Genomic DNA, 15,851 nt, shown 5'->3' with positions numbered 1-15,851 from the left:
CCAGTGACTGATAATAGTGAACACCAAATAAAAGTATTTATATTTCCTTCTCCCTTTCTCTTTCTTTCTCTCTCCTCTCCCTCTATTGCGCTCTCTCCCCTTTCCTCTCTCACTCTCTGCACAGTATGTATCAAAGAGAAAAATCCCATTGAAATCAATAGGATTTTATTCTTTGATACATGTTGTGCACTTTTTTGGTCCCAGAATGTCTCCACTATGTGTACCCCTCTGTATTTTCATATGTCATTAGAGGACTATTCACTAATGTTTAGTCCATCTGGTTTTAATATATTTATAAGTAATAATCAAATGTTAAGTGAGCATATAGTAACTACAGATGTAGCCAGGGGTGTTCATGCTTTTCAATGGGATCTCACACAGCATTAATCCTTCCAGGCCTCGATCGTTACGGCTAGCTACATCTGTAGCAACACAGATTATACAGAATTCTTCTTAGTGCACCCCATCCACCCAAAACAGACCTTAAGGATTAAGATACTGTATCTGTTTTGGTGTTTATTTTTGGTTACATTTTTCAACAAGTATTTTGTTTTGTACGTTCTAAAAAAAATTATAGGAATCCTTGACAAAATATTTCTTATCAAACTATACTGTATATATATATATTTAAACCAACATTATCTTATGCAATTACATAAATAACCCAGTGAATAATATGAATGAATAAAAAATATATTCAACATTCAATCTATACCATAAACCAGGGGAGCGCAAACTTTTTGTGCTGCGCCCCCCTGTCACTCTGCCCCCGGCTCTCGCGCCCCCCTGCCTACCTTCATTCGCGTCAGATGACGTCACACGCCCACGCAGCGTCAAGTCACATGGTGCCGCGGCGTCTATTGACGCCGCGTTGCCATGGCGACGCAACACAGACGGCTGAATCCCGGTAAGTAAACAGTTGCAGGGGCCTCACGCGATCCCCCGGCATTTAATTTAAATGCCTGGGGGAAGAGTGCGGGGCCTCTGCAACTGCCCGCGCCCCCCCAGCACAATCTCCCGCCCCCCCTGGGGTCACGCCCCCCACTTTGCGCACCGCTGCCATAAACTATCATAGAATTAATTAATTGTGCATTCATGAAATAAGTAGAAATATACATTTAAAAATGTGAATAATGGTTTAATACTCATGTGCAATAATGTTGTTATGAAATAGGGGTAATGATATTTAAAAAGAAATGGTAACATGGAGAGACTATATTTCATTATTACATTTATGAAACACCCTAAAATGCAGTGTGTTTAACACACATGCATTTACTGTAAACCACAAGTAGAAAAAGGTCAGAACTCATCCAGGAGGGAATGAAATGGAGAGGCTCACGACGAAGAATCTGGACATTAGACAATAGTACTAGTGTACAAATTCTTGTTAAGACCTGCTGGATTCAGGCTATTAAGCTTCAAAATCCAGAAGGTCTCCCCAAGGGAGAGAACCTTGAATCCTGCCAAGATTGAAGGAGGGATATATTCTAATCCTATTATATTTAGTCCCTCTGTGTTTTTATTGTGGCTTCTGGATTTTCAAGCTCAATAGCCTGAATCCAGGCAGATCTAGAACGAAGGGGTTCAGATTGAATGCAGCTGTGGATTCAAAGCCATTTGTCCTCCTGGCTCATTAACATTCCAGCGGATGGGGTTGACTTTCCACATAGTACAAGCAAAAGCAGATGTTAACCCTTAGCACAGTGCTTCTGGGCAGAGTAGAGAAGCTCTTGGGGAATTAGGTATTCCTGAATATTGTCCCATATTAAACCTTCAAGTAGGTTCCCCACCATTGATGTCAGGCTTACAAGTCTGTATTTCTCCATTTGTGAACTAGCCCTCTTTTTAAATATAGGCACCACATCTGCTTTACGCCAATCTTGTGGTACGGAGCCTGTGGAAATGGAGTCCTTGAATATTAAATGTAATGGTTTGGCTGTCACTGAACTTAACTCCTTAAAAACTCTTGAATATATGCCATCGGGGCCAGTTGCCTTATTTACTTTAATTTTATCAAGCCGCCTAGGAACTTCTTCCTCAGTTACCGGTAATGAATTGTTCGTTAATATAGTTGTAATTGACTCTGCCCTGGTAAATACAGAGGCAAATAATTTGTTTAATATCTCTGCTTTTTCCTTATCTACAATAATCCGCCTGCCCATCTCACACTAAAAGGGTCCTATATTTTCTTTTCTAATTTTTTTTGTTATTAAGGTACTTAAAGAACCTTTTAGGGTTGATCTTACTTTCTAATGCAATCCTTTTTTTATTATCTATTTTTGCTCATTTGTTTGCCCTTTTGCAATTTTTGTTATGTTCCTAATTATGATATGTTGCCTCTGTCATTTCTGACTTTAAGTATTTAAATGCCTGCCTCCTATTTTCCATTTCCTCCCCTACCGGTTTATTTAGCCACTTTGGTTTAGACTTCTCTCTTTTATATTTATTACCCAAGGGTATACACTGATAAGTGTGCTTTTTCAATAGTTTTAAAGACTGCCCATTTATCTTCTACATTTTTCCCTGTAAAAATATTATCCCAATGTACAGTATTCCTTGTAGATTAGTCCTCAGTTTATTAAAATCTGCCTTTCTAAAGCTTAGTCTTTGTTGAACCCAAGTAATATGATTTTTGATAATGTATTTCAAATGAGACCATGTTATGATCACTTTTACCCAAATGTTGAATATTTGTTATTACTTCTACATTGATTGACAGTGTTGTCCCAACGCAATTAATAATCTGTATATAGAAAAAGTGGTATTTGGACAATCTTGGTAGGACAAAAAGACAAATACAGTATATCCACTCTGCATAATATAATTATTAGATACCAAGTTAAAAAAAATGAAAAGCATATACTGTAATACCTTGGTGAATAGGGATTCAAAAAAGGGTTTCTTAGGTCACTTGAGGTCCTCATTGTTTAATTCAGATGGTATTGATGTCCATCCAATACTTGGATTGTGATGAAAAAATAGGTCAACATTATAATTTAAATTCCCATTGAGATCTTGCAATTATGTAAAAAGATAAATGGATCAGCGATCTCGCACTTTATAGAATAAGGACCAAGGAACATCAATATGAGTGAGCTGGCATGTTTAGACTAGATACTCTAATTCATAGATTCACAGTTCATCTTAAAGCAGCAATCCATACAGCTCCCAATCTTCTTTTGTTCCTTCCAGTTTGGGATATACATTCCTGTTAAAAGTTCAGCACTTCTCAGTTAGTCATCTTTTTTCATCATTATTGGGGTTCTCTCTCAGTCTGGGCCTACGGCGTGATAACACCTTACTCCATGTGGTCCCTCTCTCTGGCTTCTGTGAATGGCATCACCAAGTGCTGTAGCTTGTCCATTCCAGACATAGTATTCACGTTGTGCATGCATTCCAAATAGTGTCTTTTAAGCACACCCCAGATGAAGTTGGCTGGTTCCACGAAACACATAGGGTATTGTGGGATATCCTATCTCTGATCCCTAGAGCCTTACAGTATCTAAAACTTTCCAGGACTACACTCGTAGTGACGCAGCAGTCACAGAAGCTGCAGATCTATGCAGTCTGTGCAGCTGGCTACCTAAGCGTGACACAAGGATTACTCTCTCAAGGAATTTGGGAGTCTTTATTGTCCCCATTGTGGGCATCTCCTCCGCTGAGCGAGACACAGAGTGTGGACATAGTATATGACGACCATCTTTTTTTCCCCATGTGGAAAATTCAAAACAGAACTCCCAGCTGCTCCAATGCCTGCAGATAGATGTGCAGGACAAACACCGCGCTTTCACAAGCACCGGAATCCCGGGATATTGCTCAAAAGATGTTTTTTTTCTGAAAGGGCATTACTGTTCAAGGGTTTTATATGTTTTTATTAGTAAACTTTAATACACTATGTTTATCCCTGTGCTCCCCTTCTCTTTCTTCAAAGTGTATATCTGTTACTGAGTACTTCCACATCTGTCAGGCACCTTAACCCTTTTATCCTTGAGTATATCACCAAAAAACTAAAATATGGAAAAATCCACTTCTAGTAAAAAAAATGCAATCAATAATATTTATTTAAAAAAAAGCCTACATGTTTCAAACTAATGTTCTCTTCTTTGGCTCCCATGAGGTCCCTTATTGCTCCTTTTAACACCATTATCTATTTATAGTATGTTCACATGTTCAATACTGTATTTATGTTGACACTAATCTGTGACCTGCTTGCCCAAACTCACACATGCAATCATTCAATTTTTAAATGTGTTAATAATATAGACTATTAAAGAGAAGTTTCTATTTAGTACATCATTTTTACTTAGAAACATTTTCTTGTATTTGTAGTTGGCATAAAGTGTAATTCAGCTACTACATCTCCATACTTATCATTGCCTAATAAAGAAATTCTGTTTAAATCCCATATAAGGTTCTAAGCAGATCCAAGAACAGATCTTGATGATACCTTGATTTATTGGTGCCTGCATGCTGCTTGCCGCCGTGACCTCAGTTTTAATAATGTTTTTGTTCCCATTCCATGTAGTGCTAAAATAAACCATACTACTCAGATTTTCCATCTAAAAGCAGAAATAATAGAACAAAGCAGTGTATGCAGTAGATTACTGTGTTATTCAGAGTGACATTCAGATCAAATTTGTTTTAATTTGAATATATATACAGTATATATATATAGAGAGAGAGCAAATAAAAAGATCACTTGTGAGCACATTCACATGTCTTAGGCAGGTCTGAAACCCGATCTTTCACCATTATCCCCAGCATACAGTTCTTCCACTGCTGCAAGGGATTCTGGGAAATGACATGCAAATGAGCACACAATGTGTCACCTTTTGTCTGAAAAAACATTGTTACATGGAGCCCATATAAGCTAATGCTCGCTGTTAACACAGCTTTAAAAACACAGCATGGGAATCAGATGCAAAGCCAGAAAAAACATTCACAGATATGTTTCAACCTTAATGGGTATCATCAGTGTGAAGTTGGTTGTACCGCAGGCTTTGCATTTTCAAGACTATAGGGTTTACCATCACGTTTTAAGTTATGGTGGGTGAAAAAGGCAACAAGAAACCTCCCCCGTATTGCTTATAGCAAATAAAAAGATCACTTGTGAGCACATTCACATGTCTTAGGCAGGACTGCAACCCTGCCTTTCACCATTATCCCCAGCATACAATGCTTTCACTCTTCTGGGATATCGTTTCTCCCTAACTATATGCTGTTTATGGACTATAATCCTTTATCCAGCACTCTGTTGCTCCTTGGAGCCCTACCGTTTTATGTATTTTGTTTGTAAGCAGTATACACTATGGTAGTTTTTATATATTTTTCCAGGTACTGACGCTCCCCTGATTTCGTTCCATAGGACTGCAACCCTGCCTTTCACCATTATCCCCAGCATACAATGCTTTCACTGCAGCGGCTGTTATTCGAACACTTCATGCGTTGTATACCTCGGAATACCCATGTCATGGCACGGGATTTCTTCCAGCTGTACCGCCTTAAGAGTGCAGAAAATGGCATTTTACTGTTCTGGTGTTTAAACACCTGAAATTGACACAGTAGCACAGTACTGTACACATTACAATTCATTCATTTCATTGCACCCAAAGAAACAGAATCCATGAAATTCAAACTAAGCAACCGCGATAAACACGTGTGCCTAGGGCGATTGGCCGCGTTAATGCCGCGTGGAGTACAGCAGCGCACACGAAAACGGCGCTGTGATTTGTTCGAAAAACGGCCGCTGCATCTGAATTATGGGGAAATAAACTTCATGTTATGTGTGTTAGAATAATTATAAATTAGATTACTGTCATGCACTCTTGGTCTAATCCAGCAGTGGCCAACTCCAGTCCTCGAGGACCACTAATAGGCCAGGTTTGAAGGATATCTTTTCTTCAGCACAGGGGGCTATCAGTGGTTCAGTCAGGAGGACTTAGCCACTGATTAAATAACCTGTACTGAAGTAGGGATATCCCTAATAGCTGGCCTGTTGGTGGCCCTTGAGGAATTGAGATGGCAACTCCTGCTCTAATTGCTTCAGACAAGCCAATATATTTGCTTTTGTGTCTGGAGTACCCCAATACCACCACAGCTACTAAACCACTGAAGCAACAGACAATGATATATTGACTCAAACCAACTGCCAGAGTGAATGCTTGTTATTGTGCAGCCCTTTTCACAACATATCCTTTTACAAATGATGCGTAACCATCATGTTACTGATGTCATCTGGCCAGTGCTGTGACAGTGTGCCTGTTTATTAGGCATGTAAATATTTTTTAGAAGGAAAACAAAAACTCTTAAATTAAATTGTAGCCAATGTAATTCTACTGGCAGGTGTTGTATTTTGTGTAATACCAAAGCAAAAAGGAAATAACCCTTTCTCCCTATACAGTTTGTTGCAGTTAGGCAGGCCTTAGGACTAGGAAGGTGTTAATTTTGGGGAGAATTGCCTAGTGGACGAGTGCTAGAAAGCAGGATTAAGGAAGGTTGTGAAGGGAGGGGGACTCTTATCTCATGGCCCCTCCAAAGTGTAAGATGCCCGCCTCCCCTCCCATCTGTGTTTTGGCTTGGATGTATTACTATATATTCGGTGTTAAATTTGATAAAAAAAAAGATTTATACATATACATATACTGTACATTTAGTTTGGTTATTAAGGTTGGGCTGTTTTTACCACAGCTGCCAGCAGGGTTGACCTGCCATGCTGGGAGCCCAGAAACCACTTAGATTGTAAGCTCTTCTGGGCAGGGACTCCTTTTCTATTGTTACTTTTATGTCTGAAGCGCTTATTTTGATTATGTGATATTAATATTTTACCTGTATTACTATGTGGAGCGATATACATGAATGGAGCTATATAAATAAAGATAGACCTGTATGTATACAAACATAAGGAAGTTGGTTAGGAAGTATGCTGATTGGCAATTGTGCTATGCAGGAGACACGGGCCAGTGCTATGCTGGGAGGGGGGGGGGGGGTTGGTTAAGGAATTCAATATTTTAAGGTTGATGCATTCAATAAAGCTGTGGCCTTTTTCATCCAAAAAATAAAGCAAGTGTCTGCTGTTATTATTGGTTGGGTCAGGGGAGGAGAATGCAAGTGTTATATTGCCAAGCATATATATGTATGTGTGTACTATATATATTATATATAAACAGGGCTCGATAAACAAGGGCAAAACCCACTTGCCCCCCCCAAAAGTAACCCTCACCCTCACCCCCCCTAACAACTCTCACCTTCGGCGGGGTCCGGCGATCTTCGTCTTGTCCTCTGCAAATTGTAATGTTTCCCCTGCAGGTGATGAAAAAATGGCAGTGCGGTGTCAATTAGCGCCATGTTGCCATGGCAATGGGATGCCGTGACGTTGCGCCACCATGCTACCTAAAGCCACACGACGTCACAGCATCACGTAGTGTCCCATTGCCATGGCAACGTGGCGTAATTTTTTCAGGACATGCAGGGGGAAAATTTGCAGGGGAGAAGACGGAGATCACTGCACCACGCCACTGAACCCTGCTGCAGGTAAGTACTCAGCAGCGGCCAAAATGCACAAGTGCATTTGCACGGGCGAGTACATTTGTCGAGCCCTGTTATATATATATATATAACGGAAATAGCCGTGTTAGTCTAGTTGCGATAGTGCAGAATAAATGAGTTCTTCAGTATTAGGTGATACCTTTTTTATTTTTTGGACTAACAATTTATGTCATAGGATAAGCTTGTCATAGGACAAGGAAGACCTGAGGAAGAGAGGAAAACTCTCGAAAGCTTGCCCTTTGACATAAATTGTTAGTCCAAATAAAAAAGGTATCACCTAATAATGAAGAACTCATTTATTCTGCACTATATATATATATATATATATATATATATATATATATATATGTATATATATATATATACACACACTCATATACATGTAAGTAGAAAACAGACAAAGTCATGTATGTATATACCACACACCAAAATAATGGACGGCGCTCCCACACTGATCATATAAATTAATAAGAGTGGATAGAAAACAATATATAGTTGTAGGTGATAGATTCTAGGTGTGAAAATTGTTCACAACCTCTCGGGAGGACTTGTTTCCAAAAGTCTTACTATTCAAACGTCACTCCTCCAAAGTTCAGAAGAAGCAGGATCATCCCAGAAAAGTGAAAAAATATAGTGTACACTGTGTAAATGAATGAGGAAAATGTAGCACTGCAAGAAATTTATTTGGCAGGTGGCACAAGCTGAAAAACAGGTGCTTGTCCCATCGAGTGTATATGTAGAGACTCCTTACCTTACCAGGCAGACCGGGTATCCTAGGACCACGTAGCAGGGAAGAGACAGCACACTCAGTAAGAAGAAATCCAAAGAAATATATTGTAAAAACTGGCACAATCACCGACATTTCAGTCCTACAAACAGGACCTTTATCAAGGTAGTACTACCTTGATAAAGGTCCTGTTTGTAAGACCAAAATGTTGGTGATTGTGCCATTGTCCCTGCTACGTGGTCCTAGGATTCTCGGTCTGCCTGTTAAGGAGTCTCTACATATATACTGTATATATATATTTATATGTATATACGTACATACTGTACATACATACATTTATTTATTTATTTATTTATAAAATATTTTACCAGGAAGTAATACATTGAGAGTTACCTCTCGTTTTCAAGTATGTCCTGGGCACAGAGTAAAACAAATAATACATGGTTACAAATACAGTTACATAAATGAACAAGGTATACATTTATATACAAGACATTGCATGCACAGTTAAAGAAAATATATATTATGAGCGTATGAAACAGTTACAGACCAGATTAAAGTGTGAGACAGCCTTAGATTTGAAAGAACTTAAGCTGGTGGTGGATATGAGAGTCTCTGGTAGGTTGTTCCAGTTTTGGGGTGCACGGAAGGAGAAGGAGGAACGTCCGGATACTTTGTTGAGTCTTGGGACCATGAATAGTCTTTTGGAGTCTGATCTCAGGTGATAGGTACTGCATGTGGTAGGGGTGAGGAGCTTGTTCAGATAGGTGGGTAGCTTGCCCAGAAAGTATTTGAGGGTGAGACAGGAAATGTGAACTTTGCGCCTAGACTCTAGTGATGACCAATCTAGTTCTTTGAGCATTTCGCAGTGATGTGTGTTGTAGTTGCATTGGAGAACAAAACGACAAATTGAATTGTAGAGGGTGTCAAGTTTGCTAAGGTGGGTTTGAGGAGCCGAGCCATATACTATGTCTCCATAGTCAATAATTGGCATTAGCATCTGCTGTGCAATACGCTTTCTGACCAGGAGACTTAGGGAGGATTTGTTCCTGTAAAGTACCCCTAGTTTGGCATAGGTCTTGGTTGTCAGGGTATCAATGTGCATCCCGAATGTTAAGTGGGAGTCAAACCATAAGCCCAGGTATTTAAAACTAGTGACAGGTGTTAGGGTGGTTTTAGCGTTGGTTCTAATCAGGAGCTCAGTCACTGGAAGCTTTACAAATTTAGTCTTGGTCCCAAATACCATTGTTACAGTCTTGTCAGTGTTTAAAAACAGTTTGTTTTGGGAAATCCAGTTTTCGAGTCTCAAAAAGTCAGACTGAAGTATGTGTTGAAGGTCAGAGAGGCTATGGCTGTGTGCATACAGGATTGTGTCATCTGCATACATGTGTATTGAGGCTTCCTTACAAGCTGTGGGAAGATCATTAATGAACACTGAGAAGAGTAGGGGCCCCAGAACAGAGCCTTGCGGGACACCACAGGTGATATCCAGGGGGTTGGAGTTAGAGCCTGAGATGGACACATGTTGGGATCTTCCTGATAGGTAGGACTGAAACCAGTTTAAAGCATGTTTCCCTATTCCAGAGCTCTGGAGTTTGTTAAGCAGGATAGCATGATCAACTGTGTCAAAAGCCTTTGCAAAATCTAGGAATACTGCACCAGTGAGTTGTCCCCGTTCCATTCCACACTGGATTTCATTGCAAACTTTTAGCAGGGTAGTTACGGTGGAGTGTTTGGGACGAAACCCAGACTGGAATTGGCTAGGGAAATTTGTCTTGGTGTAGAACTCGCTTAATTGGGAGTGGACACATTTTTCCATAACTTTGGATAGAATTGGGAGAAGTGAGATTGGCCTGTAGTTTGAGACAGTGTTTTTGTCCCCACTTTTGAAGATTGGGACAACTCTGGCAGTTTTCCAGGTCTTAGGGATATGGCCTGCAGACAGGATAGAGTTGACTATGGACGCAATTGGTTTGGCAATGGCTGGGGCACCAAGTCGTAGGAACCTAGATTGTAGTAAGTCGGGTCCACATTGGCTGCTTAGTTTTAGTTTGAGGAGCGCTTGTGTAATCTCCTCTTCAGATACTGGGCTAAATTGAAAATTGTGGGCAGTGTTGGGAGGGGGTGGGACTATAGGGGTACTCCCAGGATGAGATTCAGGTTTGGGGTTTGTGCTGCGTTTCGCTAATAAGTTAGTGGCACACCCCACAAAGTAATCATTGAATGCATTTGCAATGTCAGTGGGGTTTGTCAGAGTAATATCCCCCTTAGTGATATTACTTGGTTGTTGATGGTTAGGAGGCTGGAATATATTGTTGATAACCTTCCAGAAATTAGCTGGGTTTGATGTATGCTGGAGGAGATTGTCAGAGTAATATTGTGCTTTTGCATGCCTTGTTTGCCTTGTGCACACGTTCCGCAGGCATCTGTAGTGATTGAGATCCTTGGTAGTGCCAGTTACTTTGTAGCTTTTCCACAAGGCATCCCTGAACTGGTAGAGTGCTATAAGGTCAGGTGTAACCCATGGAAGGTGGGCCCCCCGTACCCTTATTTTGCGTAGTGGAGCATGGGTATCGCAGAGTTTTAAGAACTCGGATTGGAAATAGTCGAGCGCAGAATCAGGGTCGGGAATTAAATCGATTCTGTGCCATGGGCAGTTGGTAAGGTCATCCAGAAACTGTTGTGGGTTAAAGTTTTTAAATGTTCTAGTGAGGAGAACTTTGGGGCTTGAATGGGGCGGTTTAATTTTCCTTACACAGTACACTATTGCATGGTCACTGAAAATGTCAGGAAGGATGCCAGAGGATTGGATTCTGCTGGGGTTTGGGGAGAGAATCCAGTCTAGCAAGGAATGGTTATGCGACTTCAGGTTTATTCGTGTGGGTTGGGAAATGAGTTGCGATAGGTTAAGTGACTTGAGTTGTATCTGGATTTTGTGGTTTTTAGGGTCAAGCCAATTGAAGTTGAAATCCCCAAGAACTAGCAGCTCACTCTTCTCATTCAGAGAGGAAATGGAGGCAAGAAATTGGGTGATATCAGTCAAGGATTGTAGAAGGGCTTTAGGGGGGCGGTAGATGCCAGCAAGCAAGATGGGCTTAGAAAAGGGGAGGCAGATTTTGCCAACTAGAGTTTCAAAAGAGGGTGGACTTGGTGGGCAATTTAACAGTGTAAATTGTAAGGTGTCTGCAATATAAAATAACACCCCTCCTCCTCTCTTTGACCTATCTCTCCTAAAAATGGAGTATCCCTGAATGGCGATATTTGCATCAGGGGTTTTAGAGGATAGCCATGTTTCTGTAAGAACGATGGCTTTGGGTTTATGCATAAGGCACCATGCCCTTAGTTCGTCTAGTTTGGGCAGCAGGCTCCGGATGTTTATATGGGCAACAGATAGCCCTTTTTGGAATTTAAAGGTGGAATTCTCAGGGGCATGGGACAGAGCTGAAATGGGAGGACCTGGGTTAGTTTCAATATCACCTGCTAGAGAGAGTAATAGTATGAGAAGAAATTTGGGTAGTTGTTTGCAAGTTGTAAATTTGTGGTGTTTTCCATTAGAGTGAGCAGTGGTTGGTGTGCTGGTTTTACATACAGGCATACCCCGGTTTAAGGACACTCACTTTAAGTACACTCGCGAGTAAGTACATATCGCCCGTAGGCAAGCAGCAGCTCGCGCATGCGCCTGTCAGCACGTCCCGAACAGCAATACCGGCTCCCTACCTGTACCGAAGCTGTGCGCACGCGGGGAGACTATAGAGCCTGTTACAAATGCGTTAGCTACATCAGTTATGCACGTATATGGCGATTGCAGTACAGTACATGCATCGATAAGTGGGAAAAAGGTAGTGCTTCACTTTAAGTACATTTTCACTTTACATACATGCTCCGGTCCCATTGCGTACGTTAATGCGGGGTATGCCTGTACATACATACATACATACGTGCCTTTGTCTGTGTGTTCTACTTTGGTATGAGATTAGATCAGTTTTTTAAAAAGGGTGGTGTACATCTTCTACTTTGATACATTATGGAATACTATGTAAATTATGTTTGAATATATGACAAATTATTGGTTACAAAGTGTAGTATTTAAATCACAAATCACATAGACAATAGGACAGAACATAATTGTACAGATCATTATTCAACTATCACTTTGCATCACAGCCGAAAAGGGTAATCAACTTGCTGCTTATGCTAGCTTAAAACAATTTACATTCATTTACCCAAAAGACTGATAGATCACATTTTGATTACAGTTTGGAAATAATGAATACACATTCACTCGGTATATGGTTTGTGTAGGACATGATTAATGATGAGTTCATTTACTATTCAGCTAAATTCATGTTGTGCTCTAATTCGTTACTGCCATATACCTCCTCTCAAAAATCAGGCATTTAAGGTTGCACACAATAATATACTAAAACTACAAAGATATTGGAATGAGCATTTATCCATAATGTAAAAGAAGTCATCTGACATTTCTTATCTAAAATTCACTATTTGTAAAAAAAAAAAAAAAAAAAAAAAAAAAAAGTGTGATATGTAAAAAGACATTATACAAAAGCTGAAAATATGCAATGTCTCAGAAAGGGATTTGTCTATGACACATTTTTATTATATTTAAAAGTAATTACATTATCTGGTTACTGCTAATATTTTGACTTTACAGTATATCGTTTGATGTTACAGTACATTTTGCTGTTTATGTGTAAAATATGCATGAATGCTAATTTATGTTTATTTACAGGAACTTTAATTAACAATACAGTGTTTTTGCAATGATATATTTTTTATAGAACTTTGCAGCAGCAATCCCTTCTACTTGTTTGTTTTCATATTGATTTTTTCACAGAATTCGGACTGGGTGGTCCTCCAAAGCTGAACCGCACTATTCTAAGCTCTGGGCCCCTCCCTGGTTCATGAGATATTTACCGTTTTAGTTGCTGGTGTTTTCCCTCCGGTTCTGGAAATCAAAATGGCCACCAAGTCAGCTTTGGTCCAGCAGGCCAATAGGAAGCCACAATGTCATCGGTGGCCATCTTTGAATATTTAGGAAGAACACCGGCAACTAAAATGGTAAGTGTCTTGAGAACCGGGTTGTTTACAGAGCTAAAAATAGTGAGGTTTAGCTCCGGAGGGCTTCTCGGTTTGAATTATGTGACCAACTAAATATACAAAAAGTAGGGGAGGGGTGTGGGTGCTGCTTAAGTTTCTACTTTGCCTCAGCTCATAATTTTTAGCATCTTATGTACACATTTTGATTTGTTACTTGACAACCTGAATGATACTATTTCAAAAATTGAATGTGGGAACCTGGACACTAAAGATAAAATGTAAAAAAAAAAAAAACTTGCATGTAAAAAATCTGTAGCAATGTGGTTTTATTACACCAGGCTCTTTCTCCCTGAAAAACACCATTCAGAGAGAAGGAGCCTTATTGCCCCATTATATTAGGCTGTTGTCTGATGCAATATTTCCACATCGCTACAATTTTATGTATTACTATAGTTCTCAATATGATATCCAAGAGGCGATATCAGGGAATTGAGACACTCTGTATCTAGTAATAAAAAATATTTCTAAAACATCTGAGATGTTAATACAGGTTGAGATGTAAGGGTGAATAAAGTCCATAAATACACCCTATATAAACATGTAGACTATCCTAAGCATATATTTTGTGGTTTGAAATTAATATCTTGAGTTAGTATATTCTTTCACCTTCCATACTAAACTAAATCATACAATAAGCACTGTTCACTTTTCTTCACAATTGGTTTGAGTTACAGGCATTGTACTGGGATGTCTATGATTTGATTTCAGATCTAACATTACTAGTGACACCAACAGTCAAAATACTGTTGCTATCGGAATCTGTTCAGATCCTGTTTCCTAGTCTAAAACTAAAGCCGTCAAAACGAGAAAACATCATTTTGTTTTATACATTTCTAGATCTTGCAACAATCACAAGTTAAAATAAATAGGATAATGAATACTGAAATCAAGTATTTTATAAAGCTCCTTACATTTTTATCTGAACTTGAATCTATCTTTCAAAAGATCACATCTTCAAGAGCAATAAAGCATATCATGTTTGAATGTACTTAATATTTGTTTTTTTTATTAGCCTTTTTTTTAGAATGTGTAAAAAACAAACGCACATCTAAGCCATTTAATTAAGAATGTCATTTTCCATGTAGCGCTCCTATGCCAGACTTTTTGATAACCTTAGAAAATGGCTGGGATTTAATATTAAAAAGAAGTGATCCCACATGGCTAATCAAACAGCTATGTGTTGTTTTTTTTTACTATTCCTTTTTAAGTAAATGGGAAGATGTACAAGGGACAATAGTGTAAAGCATTAGACGTGTGAAGTCTGCTGGGGGAACTGTGTTCAGCAGCACTTCAAGTGGGCAATACTCAGAGAAAAACATCTGGCATTACCCAAGGCATTTTCTAACACATACAGCACACATCTTTATGTAATCTACTGCACAAGCTACTTTCTGTAAAGGATACAAAAAAAACCTATTCAGCATTGAGTCAGTATCTATATAAATCAATTACTAGAAATCTAGGGGTTATTTGTTTGCTTGCAGTCAACAACTTATTTCCATTGTCTTTTTGTTTATATTGGCTCAAAAAACTATTTTGCATCCTTTGTGCTAAATCTAACAACTTCACATTTTCAATGAACCAACAGGCCTAGGAAATGCCTCTATATAATAGATGGTATAATTCATAATATTAGGGTTTAGTATCCCCTAAAAATAACGAATGGTATATTTTAGTAAAATTGTGTCTGCATTTGTATTTATATGGAAAATTAAAGTTCAGAAATGAGCCTGATTGTTTTATCTTGTTCTCCTTTTGTAGAGCCAGGCTACATCCCACTACAAAGGCACAAAACATGCCAAGAAGCTCAAAGCACTGGAAGCCATGAAAAATAAGCAGAAATCTGTTGCTACTAAGAACAATGCAAAGTCTATCTTCACTTCCATCCCTCCCAATACTATCAATACCAGCTCTGAAAACACAGGTTAAGCGACAATCTTTTGTTTGTTTGTTTATTTTTGTTTGTTTGCTTGTTCAAGTATCTGTCTGGCTATGCTTACCACATTGATTCATTTTTGATTCAGCATTACTTACAGTATTGATTTCCACATTCTTTTCAATACACTTTTGAGACTGAGACAATTAACTACCATGCAGCTGCTTTCGCTTCAAAAGAAGCTCATAATTCTGTAGGATGTCTAGAATACACAAATGCTATAATTCCATTTCTCTATGGATATGTACAGAAAGTGTATTGTGCAAAATGCTAAACTAGTTTGTTTTCATTTTCCATGACTTACTTGAGGGATTTTAAAATAGTTACATAGTAGATGAGGTTGAAAAAAAGACATGCGTCCATCAAGTGAAACCTATGCTAAATTTAGAAGACAGATACTTATCCTATATTTGTATTTACAGTATATTGATCCAGAGGAAGACAAACAAAAAAAACCCACAGTGAAACATCATACAATGATGCCTAATAAGGGGAAAATTAAATTTCTTCCCGACTCCAAAT

The 15,851-nt window shown here is 39.0% G+C and overlaps 1 protein-coding gene across 6 annotated transcripts in view; it reads left to right on the top strand.

Annotated features, from left to right (window-relative positions):
- Positions 1-15,851, top strand: part of ZNF385D (zinc finger protein 385D) — a 382,863-nt gene that overhangs the window by 233,874 nt on the left and 133,138 nt on the right. For 4 of the 6 annotated variants that reach the window (XM_075586934.1, XM_075586935.1, XM_075586933.1 and 1 more), the window contains one exon: positions 15,155-15,317. In XM_075586934.1, the coding sequence (XP_075443049.1) occupies positions 15,155-15,317 (163 nt within the window). Of the gene's footprint in view, positions 1-13,130; positions 13,355-15,154; positions 15,318-15,851 lie in introns of all 6 variants that reach the window. The other 2 variants (XM_075586937.1, XM_075586938.1) reach the window with 1 other exon arrangement.

The sequence above is a fragment of the Ascaphus truei genome, chromosome 2 (assembly GCF_040206685.1).
Source record: "Ascaphus truei isolate aAscTru1 chromosome 2, aAscTru1.hap1, whole genome shotgun sequence".
In the NCBI taxonomy this organism is placed as follows: Eukaryota; Metazoa; Chordata; class Amphibia; order Anura; family Ascaphidae; genus Ascaphus; species Ascaphus truei.
This window is presented reverse-complemented; position numbering and strand designations above follow the sequence as displayed.